General features: G+C 52.0%; 1 protein-coding gene across 1 annotated transcript; it reads left to right on the top strand.

Annotated features, from left to right (window-relative positions):
- The first annotated feature begins 226 nt into the window (after nt 1-226).
- Nucleotides 227-19,692, top strand: LOC311529857 (rano class II histocompatibility antigen, A beta chain-like). Its single transcript, XM_084646117.1, has 8 exons — nt 227-357; nt 2,200-2,397; nt 15,327-15,510; nt 16,753-17,019; nt 17,338-17,607; nt 17,701-17,988; nt 18,444-18,548; nt 18,889-19,692. Exons 3-8 carry the CDS (start codon nt 15,441-15,443, stop codon nt 19,014-19,016), a joined length of 1,128 nt encoding a protein of 375 aa, XP_084502243.1. The 5' UTR covers nt 227-357; nt 2,200-2,397; nt 15,327-15,440; the 3' UTR covers nt 19,017-19,692.
- The last annotated feature ends 256 nt before the right edge of the window (nt 19,693-19,948 follow it).

Here is a 19,948-nt window from a genome sequence, read left to right as displayed (position 1 = left end):
AAATTTATGGGTCTTATCAGCGTGGGTACTGGTGACCCTGAGAATACTGCTTTACCCTCTAATGTTATATTTATCTCTTGTTTAATATACTATGTTGAATGTATTGTGTGTGTTTGTGTTATTTCTGGGGCGTGTCCAACTATCAGGCAAGTAAGTGGGGATTATCCTGTGCTTAGAATTTTTCTCCCAAGCTGCCCGGGTGATGCAGCCAGGAAGTAGTGACGGGGGAGGAGGCCCTGCCACATAAATTCAAAGGGGAAGAAAATACAAAAGTTACGTCCTGCTGAGTGGGAAGCAGGATCCAGAACAACCCAAGCCTGTCCATCAAAACATGTAAGGAGATCGGTGCTGAAGGAGGTAACTGGGTGGATGGGGGGGAGGGGCACTACCTTTAAAAGCTCTTTATTAATAGTATTTTGATCTGTTGCTTTACAAAATATGATACTTAGGATGCTAATTCTGGCTGAAAGCCTTGTTCATGTAATGGAGCAAGCAGTTCTGCTGCTAGTATCTGTTGAAATGCTTGGTCATGTTCCCACAGCGTCTCTCGGTCACCTTGCTTTCAGAGCGACCCACCAGTCCAAAAATCTCTGCTCCCGAGCCGACTCCTCCCAGCTGCCTTCGGTTTCATTGCTGCTCCACCTTGGCAGGCCTGTGAATTTTAAAAGTTTCCTTATTTGTCCATAATGGCTCTCAATAGCTTGTAACCATTTTTGACCAAATCCCACTGACTGCAGACTCGTGAAATTTTACACTTGGCATGTTAATCAACTAAATATTGTGAAACAACATTTTCAATAGCTGTAACCCTAAGCTATTTGTTGGATTTGTTTTTAATCAAGGGCATGTCAATCTTTTATACAAATTGCTTAGTTTTAATACAATTATTCTTTTCCCATTTTCATATCACTACCATATCGGTTTTTACTTGCTAACAACATTTACTTCGCACCACAGCTAGACAGAACTTTTGGATAAGAATAGGAGTACTTGTGGCACCTTAAGAATGTTAATGGTGAAGCTCCATTTATATATTCACTGATCTGTCCTGGTGCCCGGTTGGATTTTGCATCCAAAGCACACATGTGAAAAAGAAAACACAAGCTATTGTGGGTCCTTGTTGGAGCCTCTTTGGGTTTTTAATTAAATACCATGTCTTATCGACAGTTGTTTTGTCCATTGCTATAAACACTCCATGTTTCATGGGAAGGCACCTTCCTTCCATAAAGCAACCCTTACCCTTTATGTGCCATAAAATCACGTTAGCCGATGTAAGGTCTGAATGAGCTCTCCCCTGACATCTAGTGGTGAGCTGGGGAAGAGGACTTCAGGAGCCAACTTTGTTTGCATGAACACACCTACCCTGCCTATGTGCTCAGCATGAGGGAGCTGCTTTGCCCAAATGATGACTTTTGGCTGGTGCTGGATCACAAGTCACTTTGTTATTGGGGGCAGGGGTATGAGAGGGTTGTTATCCTTGTTGTACTAATCAAGGGCAGCAGAGCTGTACTTGTATCCTGTGTGACACTCTGTACCTCAAAGTAGCACTATGGAACCCCCATATTCACACTTTTCAGAGTAGCAGCCGTGTTAGTCTGTATTCGCAAAAAGAAAAGGAGGACTTGTGGCACCTTAGAGACTAACCAATTTATTTGAGCATGAGCTTTCGTGAGCTACAGCTCACTTCATCGGATGCATAAAGCGGAAAATACAGTGAGGAGATTTATGTACACACAGACCATGAAAAAATGGGTGTTTATCATACACATTGTAAGGAGAGTGATCACTTAAGATGAGCTATTACCAGCAGGAGAGTGGGGTGGGGGGAGAGAAAACCTTTTGAAGTGATAATCAAGGTGGGCCATTTCCAGCACATTTCCAGGAGTTAACAAGAACCTCTGAGGAACGGGGGGGGGGGGTGGGGGGGGGAGGAATAAACAAGGGGAAATAGTTTTACTTTGTATAATGACTCAACCACTCCCAGTCTCTATTCAAGCCTAAGTTAATTGTATCCAGTTTGCAAATGAATTCCAATTCAGCAGTCTCTCGTTGGAGTCTGTTTTCGAAGTTTTTTTGTTGAAGAATTGCCACTTTTAGATCAGAAATCGAGTGACCAGAGAGACTGAAGTGTTCTCCGACTGGTTTATGAATGTTATAATTCTTGACATCTGATTTGTGTCCATTTATTCTTTTACATAGAGACTGTCCAGTTTGACCAATGTACATGGCAGAGGGGCATTGCTGGCACATGATGGCATCTATCACATTGGTAGATGTGCAGGTGAACGAGCATTCTTACAACTACAATACCCACCTGCTGAAGTGAAGAAACAGATTGACAGAGCCAGAAGAGTACCCAGAAGTCACCTACTACAGGACAGACCGAACAAAGAAAATGTGAGGTTATGAAATATTGCTATATGTGGCCAAGAGTCCTGTGGCACCTTATAGACTAACAGACGTGTTGGAGCAGAAGCGTTGGTGGGTGAATCCCCACGTCGTCAGATGCATGTAGTGGAAATTTCCAGAGGCAGGTATAAATATGCCAGCAAGAATCAGGCTAGGGATAACTAGGTTAGTGCAATCAGGGAGGATGAGGCCCTCTTCTAGCAGTGGAGGTGTGAACACCAAGGGAGGAGAAACTGCTTTTGCAGTTGGCGAGCCAGTCCCAGTCTGTGTTTAACCCTGGGCTGATGGTGTCCAATTTGCAAGTGAACTGAAGTTCAGCAGTTTCTCGTTGAAGTCTGGTCCTGAAGTTTTTTTGCTACAGGATGGCTGCCTTGAAATCTGCTACTGTGTGCCCAGGGAGGTTGAAGTGTTCTCCTACAGGTTTCTGTATATTGCCATTCCTAACATCTGATTTGTGTCCATTTATCCTTTTACGTAGGGACTGTCCAGTCTGGCCAACGAACATGGCAGAGGGGCATTGCTGGCACATGATGGCGTAGATGACATTGGTGGACGTGCAGGTGAATGAACTGCCGTCGGCAGAAGCATTCTATGTATAGGTCCAGACTGTCATTTCGACCCTCAGGAGGAGTCCATGTGGAGTCCATGTCTGGACCTATACATAGAGTGCTTCCGCTGACGTGCACAGGCAGAAATTGTGGAAAAAACCATCACTTGCCTCATAATCCAAGTCGTGCAGAACGCAACGCCATCCACAGCCTCAGAAACAACCCTGACATTATAATCAATGAGGCTGATAAAGGCGGTGCTGTTGTCATCATGAACAGGTCTGACTACCAAAAGGAGGCTGCCAGACAACTCTCCAATACCAAATTCTACAGGCCACTTTCCTCAGATCCCACGGAGGAATACACTAAGAAACTGCACCATCTACTCAGGACACTCCCTACACTAACCCAGGAACAAATCAACATACCCTTAGAGCCCCGACCGGGGTTATTCTATCTACTACCCAAGATCCAGAAACTCAGAAACCCTGGATGCCCCATTATCTCAGGCATTGGCACTCTCACTGAAGGACTGCCCAGATATGTGGACCCTCTATTCAGACCCTACGCCACCAGCACTCCCAGCTATCTCTGTGACGCCACTGATTTCCTGAGAAAACTACAATGCACTGGTGATCTTTCAGAAAACACCATCCTAGCCACCATGGATGTAGAGGCCCTCTACACAAACATCCCACACACAGATGGAATACAAGCTGTCAGGAACAGTATCCCTGATGATGCCACAGCACAACTGGTTGCTGAGCTCTGTGACTTTATCTTCACGCACAATTATTTCAAATTTGGTGACAATATATACCTCCAGACGAGTGGTCCCACTATGGGCACCCGCATGGCCCCACAATATGCCAACATTTTTATGGCTGACCTGGAACAATGCTTCCTCAGCTCTTGTCCACTCACGCCCCTTCTCTACCTACATTACATTGATGACCTATTCATCATCTAGACCCATGGGAAGGAAACCCTGGAAGAATTCCACCACAATTTCAACAGCTTCCACCCCACCATCAACCTCAGCCTGGACCAATCTACACGGGAGGTCCACTTCCTAGACACCATGGTGCAAATTAATGATGGTCACGTTAACAGCACCCTATTGTTAAGGAAAAGTTAGCATATGTGACTCCATTTTGGTTTGGGGCCCACCATTGTCTAAGAGCAAGCACATCACGTACCAGGAGGAGTGTTCCTTAGATACTGCATTCCTGGGAAACTCCCCCCCTTGTCTCCAGCCTGTCTCGACTCCCAGTTTCTTTTCTTTGTCTGTTCCTAACTCCCTGCCTCCTGGCCTTTTGCTGTGGGCCTCCCATCCTGATAAGAAAAGTTACTGATGCATTGCTTTAGGGCCATGCTGTGTAGTTGAAGTAATGGTTTAGCATGGGGAATGTACCTTGCAAGAATAGGTGGTAGATAAGGAAAGGGTTTGTCTATTGGCTAAGGTTTCCGATGCACGAGGGCAACATGGTTTGCTAAAAGGTAAAAAATCTTTGTATAACCTGCATTCGGGGTCCCCTTCTGACTAGCAGGGGGGCACCACGCTCGAGTGTAATAAACTTAATGTCTTTGGGAACTCTGCAGTTGTGGACTTTGTTCGTGTGCCTCAGCCTAGACTCGAACTGCGCGTGACCTATCAGGTATAATTCGCAACAGTTCGTGGCGACCCAGATGGGACTCTAGGTTCGCCCCGACGGGCGAGACCGCGCTCCTCCTCTCGGACAGCCCCAGCCGGCACAGGGTGAGTTCACCTTTGAGAACTCCGAGGAGTGGGAGTGTGAGCCGTCACTTAGGTGATAAGGTGGCACATTTGGTGTCCTTTTTCGTAGCCCATTATGGGTTCTGGGCAGAGTGTAAGTAAAGGGACCCCTTTGGCTGAAATTCTCGAGAATTGGAGGAATATTTTTGGTACCCATGGTTTAGGTTAAAAGAAAGCTGTAATCTTGTGCAAGGTTGAGTGCCCAGCACTAACAACTCAAACACTTCTCGAATGGCCACCGGATGGGTCCTTTGCTGGGGAAAAATTAACAGCACTTAGGAAAAGGCTGGAAGACAAAGCTTCAGCCCAGATGGATTATTGGTATGTATGGGACAACTGGGCTTATGCGCGTGCCGAAGGATGTCCTCTTTCTTCCTCCTTCTCTTATTTGTCTCAGGGGTCTCCAGCCCTGCTCTGTGCTATGCCTGCTTCTGCCCCTCCTCCTGCTTATGCTCGGCTTTCTGATTTGTGTCTGTTGCCTCCTTGTTTGCCACCCCCCGACCTGTATAGGCCTGCTATTGACCCACCCGTTGCTCTGCAGGCTCCCCTTGTCAAGCAACCCCTTGTGAGCCATGATCAGGCTGGCAATGAGCAGATAATTTTCCCCCGTGTCCACCGGCCTTTCGGCCCGAATGATTTGGTTACTTGGCAACAGCAGATGCCCCGGCTTCGTGACGATCCGGAAAAGGTTCTGCAAACTATTCGGTCTGTATTTACCGCGTTCAATCCTACATGGGGAGATGTTCAGGTAATTCTGGACACTCTCTTTAACCCCGATGAAAAATATTCCATCCTGGATGCCAATCGGCGTTGGGACAGAGAAGATAATACCCGAACTCCGTGGCCCCTGACGGATCCCGATTAGAATCCCAATAGCAATAAAGGGATGGCCAGTTAAAGTGGCGGTAAAAATGGCCTTTTAGAGGCTATATGCAAAGTTGGCAGTAAAACAGCTAATTGGTCTAAAATTCGCGAATGCCAGCAGGAGCTCAATGAGCACCTCTCTGCCTTTTTGGCCCCGTTGTCCAAACAGGTTCGTGTCTATGGGGGTGGTATAAACCCTGAGGCAGAGGAAAACCGGCCTATGATGGTCTCCTTTTATGTTGATCAGGCAACCTCAGACATAAAAAAATATTTTTCTAAGCATGTTCCCGACTGGCCAGGAAAACCCCTGCATGAGGTGGTTCGGCTGGCCACTTTTGTGTTTAATGGCAGGGACAAGGAGAAACCTAGAGAGAAACGAAAGCAAAAGAAGGAGGAAGTAAGTATGTTGGTGGCCGTATTGCAGGTTCCCTTCGGAAACCAACCTTGGCAGGGGCGCGGCAGTATGAGAGGAAGGGGGCGGGGACGCAGGACAGGAAGAGGTGAAGGCTGGGGGGGGGAATGAAAAATGGGAACTGTAATTATTGCAAACAACCAGGACACTGGAAAAGGGAGTGCCCCCTGCTTCCAAGAGGGGCTCCTTGGCAGGGTCAACCAAGAAGTGACTCTTCCCTCTCCCCTCAGGCCCCTCAGTGGTATCCCCCTAACGCTCCCCAGGACCTTGTTGACCCCCAGTGACTAGGGGCGGAGATTTTGGGAACCTTGGGAGAGTTGGAATGGGATTTGGGGTTACAGTCGCAAATTTATCTAAAAGTTGGGGAACAGCTTGTGCCTTTTTTAGTAGATACCGGGGCCACCCTCTCCACTTTAACTTTTGTTCCGGGCTCTCTTTCCGATACCAAAGTTTGGGTACAGGGTATAGAGGACAAATCTCTGCCCGGCTCCCCTATCCTACCCTATCCCTGTTGAGCATGGTTCTTTAAAGTTGTCACATAGATTTGTTGTAATGCCAGAGGGCCCCGTGAACCTTCTCGGGCGGGATGTGCTGAGCAAACTGGGGGCGCACATATATTGCCCCCCCGAGGGGCTCCACGTGTCTGTCCCGGACTTGGCTGTTGCTTCTCTTATGGCATCGGTTACCCCTGTTCCTGATGTCCCCTCTGAATTGTCCAGTGTTCCACACAGTTTGTGGAGCATGAATTCAACCGAGGTAGGCCTTCTTAAATCAGCCGTTCCAGTTAGTCTGGAAACAAGGGACGGACCGCCTCCCTCCATAAAAAAAATACCCCTTGCCGAGGGAGGCAGAAGAGGACATTTCACTTCTTATTGACAGCTATTTGACTCAGGGGGTTCTAGTCCCCTGCAGTTCGCCCTGTAATACTCCCATTCTTCCTGTAAGGAAGCCTAAACAGGGACCGGACGGGCGTCCAGTATATCGATTTGTTCAGGATCTACAGCTATAAATGGTTATGTTATAGCCCCCCATCCAGTTGTCCCTGATCCAAGCACCATTCTAACACTGATTCCTCAGTCGGCCACTTGTTTTACTGTCGTGGATTTGCGTGCAGCATTTTTCAGTTCCCCTTGGCACCCCGATTCTCAATATTTGTTTGCATTCACCTGGAAGGGCCAGCAGCTAACGTGGACACGTCTTCCCCAAGGGTTTTCAGGATCCCCCACTATTTTTTCCCAGATTCTCACAGAGGATTTAAAAGATATTGTCTTGCCTAGTTCATCTGTCCTAGTTCAATATGTGGATTATTTGAGAATTGCTAACATAGTTCCTATTTTTAAGAAAGGGAAAAAAAGTGATCCAGGTAACTATAGGCCTGTTAGTTTGACATCTGTAGTATGCAAGGTCTTGGAAAAAAATTTGAAGGAGAAGGTAGTTAAGGACATTGAAGTCAATGGTAACTGGGACAAAATACAACATGGTTTTACAAAAGGTAGATCGTGCCAAACCAACCTGATCTCCTTCTTTGAGAAAGTAACAGATTTTTTAGACAAAGGAAATGCAGTGGATCTAATTTACCTAGATTTCAGTAAGGCATTTGATACCGTGCCACATGGGGAATTATTAGTTAAATTGGATAAGATGGGGATCAACAGGAAAATTGAAAGGTGGATAAGGAATTGGTAAAAGGGGAGACTACAGGAGGTCCTACTGAAAGGTGAACTGTCAGGCTGGAGGGAGGTTACCAGTGGAGTTCCTCAGGGATCGGTTTTGGGACCAATCTTATTTAATCTTTTTATTACTGATCTTGGCACAAAAAGTGGGAGTGTGCTAGTAAAGTTTGCGGATGACACAAAGCTAGGAGGTATTGCCAATTTAGAGAAGGACAGGAATATCCTACAGGAGGATCTGGATGACCTTGTAAACTGGAGTAATAGTAATAGGATGAAATTTAATAGTGAGAAGTGTAAGGTCATGCATTTAGGGATTAATAACAAGAATTTTAGTTATAAGCTGGGGACGCATCAATTAGAAGTATCAGAGGAGGAGAAGGACCTTGGAGTATTGGTTGATCATAGGATGACTATGAGCCGCCAATGTGATATGGCTGTGAAAAAAGCTAATGTGGTCTTGGGATGCATCAGGAGAGGTATTTCCAGTAGGGATAAGGAGGTTTTAATACCGTTATACAAGGCACTGGTGAGACCTCATCTGGAATATTGTGTGCAGTTCTGGTCTCCCATGTTTAAGAAGGATGAATTCAAACTGGAACAGGTACAGAGAAGGGCTACTAGGATGATCCGAGGAATGGAAAACTTGTCTTATGAAAGGAGACTCAAGGAGCTTGGCTTGTTTAGCCTAACTAAAAGAAGGTTGAGGGGAGATATGATTGCTCTCTATAAATATATCAGAGGGATAAATACCAGAGAGGGAGAGGAATTATTTAAGCTCAGTACCAATGTGGACACAAGAACAAATGGATATAAACTGGCCACCAGGAAGTTTAGACTTGAAATTAGATGAAGGTTTCTAACCATTAGAGGAGTGAAGTTTTGGAATAGCCTTCAAAGGGAAGCAGTGGGGGCAAAAGATCTATCTGGCTTTAAGATTAAACTTGATAAATTTATGGAGGAGATGGTATGATGGGATAACATGGTTTTGGTAATTAAATATTCATGGTAAATAGGCCCAATGGACTGTGATAGGATATTAGATGTGGTAGGATCTGAGTTACCCAGGAAAGAATTTTCTGTAGTATCTGGCTGGTGAATCTTGCCCATATGCTCAGGGTTTAGCTGATCGCCATATTTGGGGTCGGGAAGGAATTTTCCTCCAGGGCAGATTGGAAGAGGCCCTGGAGGTTTTTCGCCTTCCTCTGTAACATGGGGCATGGGTCTCTTGCTGGAAGATTCTCTGCTCCTTGAAGTCTTTAAACCACAATTTGAGGACTTCAATAGCTCAGACATAGGTGAGAGGTTTTTCACAGAAGTGGTGGGTGAAATTCTGTGGCCTGCGTTGTGCAGGACATCAGACTAGATGATCATAATGGTCCCTTCTGACCTAAATATCTATGAATCTATGAATTGCTGCCTCTGATTATAATGCATGTTTAATTGACTCTGTTGTTTTGCTTACTGCCCTAGCCAATAAGGGTCATCGTGCATCTCCATCCAAATTGCAGCTGTGCAAAGATCAGGTAATTTATTTAGGCTTTGTGATTCGGCCCGGAGAGCATTTACTCTCTCCTGACAAGGTGCAGGCAATCCGGGATTGCCCACGCCCGGTTACAAAAAAGCAGTTACGGGCTTTCCTGGGGCCTGCTGGGTTCTGTCAATCCTGGATAGTGGCCTTTGGGGAACTGGTCAAACCCCTAGTCCAGGCCACCACAACATCGACCCCCGATCCTGTCTCCTGGACCCTGGAAATGGAAGCCACTTTTGAATCTACCAAGAAGGCTCTGATCTCTGCGCCCGCCTTGGGATTCCCGGATTATGGTAAACCATTTTCTCTTCTCATTCATGAACACCAGGGGGTGGCCAGTGGCATCCTTTTGCAATATCTGGGGGATCACCCAGGCCCCATAGCCTATTACTCAGTGCAGCTGGACCCTGTCCTTTTGGAAGCCATTCAGGCCCCTCGCCAGGTGGCGGCGGTTCACGGTTATGCGCAAGGCAGCCTAACTCTGTTTTATCCCAGGACAAGCATTAGCTGACTCAGCCGTGAAGGCTGCAGCTCTACAGCCCCTCCTGGTTTTGGCTTCCCTCCCCCTGGATCCGCCCTTCCCGCCTGCTGACTGGACGCTGTTGTCTGCTGACGTATCCCCGGAGGAGCTTCGAGACTGGAAATGCTGGAAGGGATCTGAGGGCCCCGACAAGGTTTGGCGAATCGGGAACAAACCTATTCTCCCCCGTCGTTATCTACTCCCAGCTGCTCATTATTTTCATTCCTTGGGTCACGCTGGTATCCAGGGTATGGCGGCTGCTATACTAAAATCTTGGGTGGCACTCCATGTTTATCCAGCGGTGAAACAGGCTCTCGGCTCCTGCCCTACTTGCCTGGCCTTCTCTGCTAAGACTTGGCTCGATGCCGATTCAAAGCGGGGGAGACCCTGGGCAAACTTCCTGTTTCAACGCTTGCAGATGGACTACGCAGAAATACCTAAAAGCTCAGGGTTTCACCACCTCCTTGTTATAATGGACCAACTTTCCGGATGGCCTGAAGCAATACCAACCAGAAAGGCAGATGCAAGATCTGTGGTAAAGTTTCTAATGAAAGACATTGTACCCAGGTTTGGTGTCCCTGAAGTCATCAATTCAGATCGGGGCTCACACTTTACTGCAAAGATTTTGGAGGAATTGTACCGGTGCTTGGGGATTATCCGACAGTTACATACTCCGTACCACCCCCAGTCTGCAGGTCAGGTGGAGCGCATGAACTGAACAATAAAGACAATGGTAGCAAAGTTTGTAGGGAGACCCGACTTAAGTGGCCAGATGCCTTGCCTATAGTCTTGTGGCACATAAGACAAACCCCACGCATGCCCCTAGGCCTGTCCCTGTTTGAGGTGTTGTTTGGGAGACCAGCTTTAGTCCCGGGAACTTATGTTCCTGCACATGCTAGCCTCTTGGATGGAGATGAAACTTTGGCCAGATACGTTGCCAGACTGCAAAAGGAGCTGACTGACAACCAGTCTGAAGCTCAATTGTTTCAAACCGCACCCTTAGGGTTGAAGGTAAAGGGTCCTGGATCCATCATAGCTACGTTAAGTTGGCGCTGGGACCCCCACCTGACCCTGACAAGCCATCGGACGAGCCACTTCACGAATGAACGCCACGACCAACCCATGGACTGAACTTTCCAGCTATTGGGACCTTTACAGCCCACCAGGACTTCTTGTGTTCGTGTTTATTAGACTTACATTGGTGCTGTTGTTTTTTGTATGGTACAGAGGAGGATGCCGACATTGGTATGGTTTACCTGGGGGGTCCTCTCCCTATTCCCAAGTCCAGAACAAGAATAAGAGGGCAATAGCTTTTTGAATTTAACCCGCGCCATAAAACAGGGTGTAAATCGAACGCAGTGTTGGATTTGTATTCATATCCCCACAGATTTGGGTCAGGGGGTCCCGTTGGTAGGGGTACCTATCCCTCTTAATCGAACACTCCAAGCTAAGCTATGGGCAAACACTACATTTAACTGGAATGTTACAATCCAAAGATGGTCGATTGATATGGTGGCCCAAGGTAATTATGCTTTATGTGTGTCACGACGTAAGGGCAGGGAAAATACAGTTTTTGTGGGGAATTTTGTGGGGTGCAAGGACACCACCCAGATGAGCTCTGGTGTGGCAGGCCCCTCCACCTACTCTGGAGCCCCGTGGCCAGTCCCCGAGGGGTCTGGCTGGTATTGGTTATGCAATCACACAGCCTATAAGGTTCTCCCAGCAGGATGGTGTGGTACATGTACCTTCGGGGCTATAGTACCCACCGTGACAGTACACCAGACCCTGACCCGGGGAGAGATCCACAATCTAGTATGGAGGGACCGACGAAGTATTCCTTTAAACCCCCTTTCTCAACGGCCCACAGGTTTTCACTCCTTTGTGCGATGGTTTCTGCCATGGTTAGGAGTAAGCGAGCTAGAAATAGCCATCGTTAACATTCCAGCTGCTTTGGAATTAATGGCAAATGCCACTGCAGACGCCTTAGCTGCCCTTCATATTGAAGTCACCCAGCTATCCCAAACTACACTGCAAAACCACCTAGCCCTGGACTATCTCCTTGCAAACCAGGGCGGGGTTTGTGCTCTGGTTAACTCAAGCTGTTGTGTATTTGTAAATCAGCACCACAGGGTGGAAACTGACATCCACATCCTCATGCAGCAGGCAGCCCTATTCCACCACATCAGCCTCAACAATACCAGCACTGGGTTCCAGGAGGCCTGTAACTGGCTCACCTCATGGCTACCGGATGTGGGGGCTTGGGGACGGCGTATTTTGTATTTCATCCTTTTGGCTGTTATTGCTTTTGTGTTATTGTTTGTATGCCTACAATGTTATAGTCTATGCTGTCGGCAACTGCTAACCCTGCATCGCGTTACTCAGCCCCGATATAGCTGACTGACATAGAAAAGAAAAGGGGGGACTGTTAAGGAAAAGTTAGCATATGTGACTCCATTTTGGTTTGGGGCCCACCATTGTCTAAGAGCAAGCACATCATGCACCAGGAGGAGTGTTCCTTAGATACTGCATTCCTGTGAAACCACCCCACCCTTGTCTCCAGCCTGCCTCGACTCCCAGTTTCTGTTCTTTGTCTGTTCCTAACTCCCTGCCTCCTGGCCTTTTGCTGTGGGCCTTCCATCCTGATAAGAAAAGTTACTGATGCATGGCTTTAGGGCCACGTTGTGTAGCTGAAGTAATGGTTTAGCATGGGGAATTACCTAGCAGGAATAGGAGGTAGATAAGGAAAGGGTTTGTCTATTGGCTAAGGTTTCCAATGCACGAGGGCAACGTGCTTTGCTAAAAGGTAAAAAATCTTTGTATAACCTGCATTCGGGGTCCCCTTCTGACTAGCAGGGGGGCACCACGCTCGAGCGTAATAAACTTAATGTTTTTGGGAACTCTGCAGTTGTGGACTTTGGTTCGTGTGCCTCAGCCTAGACTCGAACTGCACGTGACCTATCAGGTGTAATTCGCAACACTATGCCAAAAACCAACCGACCGCTACACGTACCTTCATGCCTCCAGCTTCCATCCCAGACACACCACACGATCCATTGTGTACAGCTAAGCGCTGAGGTACAACCGTATTTGCTCCAGCCCCTCAGACAGAGACCATCACCTTCAAGATCTTCACCAAGCATTCTCAAAACTATGATACCTGCACGAGGAAATAAGGAAACAGATCAACAGAGCCAGATGCGTACCCACAAGCCTCCTGCTGCAAGACAAGCCCAGGAAAGAAACCAACAGAACTCCACTGGCCATCACATACAGTCCTCGGCTAAAACCCCTCCAACGCATCATCAGTGATATACAACCCATCCTGGACAACGATCCCTCACTTTCACAGGCCTTGGGAGGCAGGCCAGTCCTCCCCCACAGACAACCCGCCAACCTGAAGCATATTCTCGCCAGCAACTCACACCGCACCATAGTAACTCTAACTCAGGAACCAATCCATGCAACAAACCTCGATGCCAACTCTGCCCACATATCTACACCAGCAACACCATCACAGGACCTAACCCCATCAGCCACACCATCACCGGTGCATTCACCTGCACGTCCACCAATGTCATCTACACCATCATGTGCCAGCAATGCCCCTCTGCCATGTTCGTTGGCCAGACTGGACAGTCCCTACATAAAAGGATAAATGGACACAAATCAGATATTAGGAATGGCAATATACAAAACCCTGTAAGACAACACTTCAACCTCCCTGGGCACACAGTAGCAGATTTCAAGGCAGCCATTCTGCAGCAAAAAAACTTCAGGACCAGACTTCAACAAGAAACTGGTGAACTTCAGTTCACTTGCAAATTGGACACCATCAGCTCAGGGTTAAACACAGACTGGGACTGGCTCGCCAGCTACAAAAGCAGTTTCTCCTCCCTTGGTGTTCACACCTCCACTGCTAGAAGAGGGCCTCATCCTCCCTGATTGCACTAGCCTCGTTATCCCTAGCCTGATTCTTGCTGGCATATTTATACCTGCCTCTGGAAATTTCCACTACATGAATCTGATGACGTGGGGATTCACCCACGAAAGCTTCTGCTCCAACACATCTGTCAGTCTATAAGGTGCCACAGGACTCTGCCGCTTTTACAGATCCAGACTAACACAGCTACCCCTCTGATCATTGCTGTATGTGTTACTGAAATATGTTGTGGGGTTCGGAACAGCCACAACCAGACTTTCAGTTGCAACAAAAGAGTAGCCATCAATAGCCAAACGGGCATTAACAGCTAATCAACACCCAATCCACTATGCCAGAGACTTCTCAGAGAAGGCAGTGCCCTGGGTGCTGACTAACACACATCAAAGCAAGGATCTTTCTAACACCTGGAAGAAAGTCTACAAAGAGGGAGAGTGACATAATCACTTGGCCTCTCCCCCCTCCCCATCCCCTCAACACCTGGAAGCACATCTGGAAGACAAACACTTTGAACTAGGGATGTAAAAACCGTGTAAAAACAGTAACCGTGTTACCCATCAAAATTCTGTTGGTTACATGGTTAAACTCGGGGACATAGGAGTGCAGGAGGGTACGGGGGGGTGCCCCCATGTCCGGGGTCCCTGCTGTCAGCCCCATGGCAGAGGCTCTGCTGCCAGCAGGCATCCTGGCGCACCTGGGGTTCCGGCTACTGCTGCACCTGGCGCTCTGCTGCCATCCAGCATCCCTGCTTGCCCGGGTCCTGGCTGCCAGCCTGTGAGCGAGGTTCTGGTTACCACCACGCCTGGGGCTCTACTACCACCTGGCATCCTGGCGTGCTTGGGATCCTGGCTGCTGGCCCCGTGCTCGGGGATCCCGGCTGCCGGCCTATCCCTGGGGTTCCAGCTGCCACGGCACCTGGGACTGTCCTGCCACCCGGTGCACACAGGATCCCGGCTGCCGGCCTCTCGCCCAGGGGCTCTGCTCAGGGATGGCAGGTTTATAGAATTTTTGGTGGTGTCCAGAATGGGTCCAAGTCCTGCCCCTGGCAATGCGCTGGGAGGGAGTTTGGGTGCAGGAGGGGTGCGGGCTCTGGGGCAGAGTTTGGGTGCTGGGTGCAGGCTCTGGGCTGGGGCAGGGGGTTGGGGTGCGGGAGGGAGTGTGGAGCTGGGCCAGGGATGGGGAGTTTGGGGTGCAGCAGGCAGGATGTCCCGGGGCTGGGGCAGGGGGCCAGAGAGGAGGCCTCCCCCCAGCCCTCTCGCCGCCGGCAGCAGCGAGCTCCAGGGGAGGGGGCTCCGCCCCGGCCCCCCCCCCGACACTCACCCAAGCCCCCCCAGACTGCTGCTCAGGGAGGTCCAGCCAGGTCCAGGTGTGTGCGGGGGGCGGGGGGCTGCCATGCGCCTCCTCCCCCTCTCCCCCGCAGGCGCAGCCCCCGCCTCCGCCTGCCCCGGCGGCCGGGCAGGGAGCGCAGCGCGGAGCTGCAGGGGGCGGCAGGCGGGGCCGCGGGGGGGACCCGGCCCGTACGTCGGTGTAGCCGGGCCCCCAGGTCCTGGTTTTGCTGGAGCTCGGGCACCGCCGGTCCGCGCCTGTGACGCCCCTGGCGGCGGGGAAGGGAGTTGTCGCTGCTGAACTTCGCTGGGTTTCCCCGGGGGGGTTTCCAGCAGAGCAGCCGGAAGCTCCGCGCAGGGCGCGGCCGTGCCCGCTCCAGCTCTCTGGGCCCTGGCTCCCGGCCTCGCCCTGTGAAGCTGCCGGCCCGTCGCCTCCCCTCCAGGACGATGGCTCCTTGGGCCAGGCTTGCCTTGGTCTCCTGCTGGATCCTGTCTCTCTGCTCTGCCACCTTGGCTGGTAGGTGACTCCTGCTCTGCCAGATGCGGGGTCCCATCCCTATCCCCATCCGGGTCTCTTTCCCCAGGGCTGGGGGCTGCAGGGGCCCCTCGGGTCGCTGTCCCAGATGCCGCGGTCCCATCCCCATCCCAGTCTCTGTCCCCAGGGCTGGGGGCTGCAGGGGCCCCTTGGGTCGCTGTCCCAGATGCCGCGGTCCCATCCCCATCCGGGTCTCTTTCCCCAGGGCTGGGGGCTGCAGGGGCCCCTCGGGTCGCTGTCCCAGATGCCGCGGTCCCATCCCCATCCCAGTCTCTGTCCCCAGGGCTGGGGGCTGCAGGGGCCCCTCGGGTCGCTGTCCCAGATGCCGCGGTCCCATCCCCATCCCAGTCTCTGTCCCCAGGGCTGGGGGCTCCAGGGGCCCCTTGGGTCGCTGTCCCAGATGCCGCGGTCCCATCCCCATCCGGGTCTCTTTCCCCAGGGCTGGGGGCTGCAGGGCCCCCTCGGGTCGCTGTCCCAGATGCCGCGGTCCCATCCCCATCCCAGTCTCTTTCCCCAGGGCTGGGGGCTGCAGGGCCCCCTCGGGTCGCTGACCCAGATACCGGGGTCCCATCCCCATCCCAGTCTCTGTCCTCAGGGCTGGGGGCTCCAGGGACCCCTTGGGTCGCTGTCCCAGATGCCGGGGTCCCATCCCCATCCCAGTCTCTGTCCCCAGGGCTGGGGGCTGCAGGGGCCCCTTGGGTCGCTGTCCCAGATGCCGCGGTCCCATCACCATCCCAGTCTCTGTCCCCAGGGCTGGGGGCTCCAGGGGCCCCTTGGGTCGCTGTCCCAGATGCCGCGGTCCCATCCCCATCCCAGTCTCTTTCCCCAGGGCTGGGGGCTGCAGGGCCCCCTCGGGTCGCTGACCCAGATACCGGGGTCCCATCCCCATCCCAGTCTCTGTCCCCAGGGCTGGGGGCTCCAGGGGCCCCTTGGGTCGCTGTCCCAGATGCCGGGGTCCCATCCCCATCCCAGTCTCTTTCCCCAGGGCTGGGGCCTGCAGGGTCCCCTTGGGTCGCTGTCCCAGATGCTGGGGTCCCATCCCCATCCCAGTCTCTTTCCCCAGGGCTGGGGGCTGCAGGGGCCCCTTGGGTCGCTGTCTTAGATGTCTGGGTCCCATCCGCATCCCAGTCTCTTTCCCCAGGGCAGGGTGCTGCAGGGCCCCCTTGGGTTGCCGTCCCAGATGTCTGGGTCCCATTCCCATTGAACTCTCTCTCCTTCCTACAGGGGTTCACCATCTCTCCCACCTCCAGCTCATCTCCCCCTGGGCGGCCCCTGGTCTGCCCAAGCGGCTGTATGTGGTGAGGATGAATGACCTGGCGCTCTCAGCCTATGACAGCAACACCCGCAGGCTGGCTCCCCGCAGTGGCTACACCCCGGCCAACCAGGAGTTCTGGAGTGCAGGCAATGCTGCATGCATGGCCTGGGACTCCTGGGTAGAGCCCAAGTACCAGGCCCTGGTGCAGGAGGTGAACACCAGTTCCCCACAGGCAGGTGAGTCCCTGAGCCCCAGCGCTTGGCTTTGGAAAGGGATGGGCGGGCAGCTCAAAGGAGGTAGGAGGGAGCTGGGGGAAGGGTACACCAGAGAGGAGTGACTTCCCTGATACCTAGTGTTTAGAGTGGGGGAGGGGGCTTGGATTCTGGACTCCTGGGTTCTCTCCCTGAGTGTAGGAGGCAGCAGAGTTTAGTGGGTTAGAGCAGGGCATGCTGGGAGTCAGGACTCCTGGGTTCTAGGCATGAGAACTTCTCCCCCACTCTGGCCCCAGGTGTCAGCTCTGTGCTCAGTTGCTCACGCAGCCATTCTGCCTCCAGAGCCCTACCACATGCAGGTCCTGAAGACTTGTGAGCTGGACGATGCCACCGGTGCTGTCCAAGCCATCACGAGATATTCCCTCAACGGGGAGGACGTGCTGCGGTACCAGTCCGACCACAACCGCTGGTTCTCGGAGCACCCGGCAGCCTGGCGAGTGGCGGAGCGCTGGAACCGTGACGGGGAGACTTTCACTGTGTGGAACCTCATCCAGCCCCCGCATTGCAGGTTCTTTATCGAATCCACTCTGCCTTTCATCGCTCAGAAGACAGGTGACAGCTTTGCCAGTGCTCCTCACTCCCAGTCCGCAGTCCCCTGCTATCCTATTACCTGTGAATAATAACCCTTTCTCACTCTCCCCCCAGCCCAGCCCACAGTGCGTGTGGCCCTTGTCCCAGGGACCCAGGACCGGCTGTGCCGCCTCATCTGCCACGTGACGGGGTTCTATCCCCGCAACATCGAGGTGATCTGGGAGCGGGGGGGCCAGGTGGTCCATGGGGAGCAGCTGACCAGTGGCATCCTGCCCAACGGGGACCTAACCTTCCAGATCCAGGTGTCCATCGAGCTGGGGCAGGAGGGGGTTGGCCCTGCAGAACATGTGTGTGTGGTGAGACACAGCAGCCTGGGGCACGACCCGCTAAGGGTGACCTGGGGTGAGTATGGGGGGGGGCAGAGCATGGGGAACAGTGGGGAGAAGCTGGAAATGGGGCACCTCCTACTGAGGGAAGGGGAATGGGGAAGGTGGACACAAAGGGTAGGGGGGAGGGGAGGGGTGGGTGGGAAATGCAAAGAGGGAGTTTTGGGGGGCACCAGGGGATGGGTAGACAGAGAGAGGTACTAAGGGGAGGTGGAGAGAAAAGTCTTTTGAGGGGCTCAGAGGGGAGGGGAAGAAGAGAAGGGATACTGAGGGCCTAACAGACCGGAAGGGGGAGGCAGAAAGAAGGATATCTAGTTGCAGGGCAGACACAAGGAGGGTGGTGACTGGTGGAGCAAACTGGCTGTGGGAGGGGTGATGCTAGCCCAGGGTTATTGGGCAGGGAGCGGGTGGGGAGCAGGGGTGCAGGGGCTTCGGTGGGCCATGGCTCAGTCTGTCTCGGGGAATTTCCAGATCCCCAGGTCACAGGGCAGGCTGGTGTGCCGGCGATCATTGCTGGGTGCATCCTCGCTGCCTTGGGAGTCGTGGCCCTGGGCTGGTACCTGATGAGGAGGCCAGGTGAGTGATGCCCCCTGCACAGTGCTCCCTTCTAAGCTCCTGTCCCTCTCCCTGCAGCAAGGCTCCCCCTAGCACTGCCCTGGGGCCAGCATGAACCAGGAGGGGATGGTGCCCCCTGCTGAGTCCCCATCCTGCACTATGAGCCTGGCCCTGCTTAGCATGAGATTGCAGGGGCTCTGTGCTGAGCCCTGGATGGACATAGGGGTAATGGCTGTGGGAAGTTGCCCCAGCTGTGATCCCCATTGCCCCCCTCACACACCTTCGCTGCAGGGGGTCAGGACCAAGCCCCAGATGGCAGAGTCTCAAGATGAGTGAATTCCTGCTTTGGCTCCCCCTGCAGGGGCCCAGAAGGGGCCATATCGCCCGGCACAGACACAGCCAGGGACTCTCGACTCTGCTCCAGCCACAGCTAAGCCAGCAGGAAACTCCTTGTTCACAGCATCTTCTTGCCCAGATGCCACCGAGTGACCAGACTCAGAGCCGGCTGTGCCAGGGCCATCGGATTTGACTGGAGCTACATGGAGCATCCCTGGTGAAGGATCACATATCGCTCATTTAATGGATCAAGTACTTCTACTGCTCGCTTCTGTTCAAATGCTTAGTCATGTTCCCACAGCATCTCTCTGTCAGCTTGCTTCCTGAGCGACACACCAGTTCCAGCCATCTTGGCTCCCCTGCCGGTTCCACCAAGCTGCCTTCAGTTTCACTGCTACTCCACCTTGGCAGGCTCATGCATTTTAAAAGTTTCCTTCTTTATCCACCATAAAACCTTTGAGTAATTTGTAACCATTTTTGACCAAACCCCACTGACTGCATGTGATGATGTGACGCAGCAGAGAGGGGGGAGTGTTGACCTGGGAATGTGCCCTGGCGATGGGAGACCTGAGAGCCTGTAACCTGAGCCAGGAGGGGGATGGGGAGGTAACACCTCTGCCCAGGAATGTGAACAGAGGCTGCAGAAGGGAGCCTGCTGGGTGGGAGTTAGTTTCTGTTGGTGCTGGGTGGAGGAACGCAGGGAACCCCAGGGCTTGGGTCTAAGCTCCCTGCTCCCCCAGAAGGACTTGACTGAGGGGTCCTGGTTGTACCCACAACCTCTGTTTTGGACTGTGTTCCTGTTGTCCAATAAACCTTCTGTTTTACTGGCTGGCTGAGAGTCTCAGTGAATCCCAGGAAGAGGGGTGCCGGGCCTGGACTCCCGCACACTCCGTGACACTGCAGACTGGTGAAATTTTACACTTGGCATGTTAATCAACTAAATATTGTGAAACAATATTTTCAATAGCTGTAACCCTAAGCTACTTGTTGGATTTGTTTTTAATCAAGGGCATTTCAATCTTTTATACAATTGCTTAGTTTTAATACAATTATTCTTTTTCCATTTTCATATCACTACCTGTCAT

Source organism: Lepidochelys olivacea (genome assembly GCF_965140295.1).
Source record: "Lepidochelys olivacea isolate rLepOli2 genome assembly, chromosome: 13".
NCBI classification, from domain to species: domain Eukaryota; kingdom Metazoa; phylum Chordata; order Testudines; family Cheloniidae; genus Lepidochelys; species Lepidochelys olivacea.
Note: the sequence above shows the minus strand (reverse complement) of the source record. Positions and strands in the feature narration are given on the sequence as shown.

What these genes read in the sequence shown, in the direction of transcription:
- LOC311529857 (XM_084646117.1), top strand. Translation starts at nt 15,441, where the DNA reads ATGGCTCCTTGGGCCAGGCTTGCCTTGGTCTCCTGCTGGATCCTGTCT. An exon ending in CCCGCTAAGGGTGACCTGGG is followed by an intron (nt 17,989 to 18,443) that starts GTGAGTATGGGG and finishes GGGAATTTCCAG; the next exon opens with ATCCCCAGGTCACAGGGCAG. An exon ending in GTACCTGATGAGGAGGCCAG is followed by an intron (nt 18,549 to 18,888) that starts GTGAGTGATGCC and finishes CTCCCCCTGCAG; the next exon opens with GGGCCCAGAAGGGGCCATAT.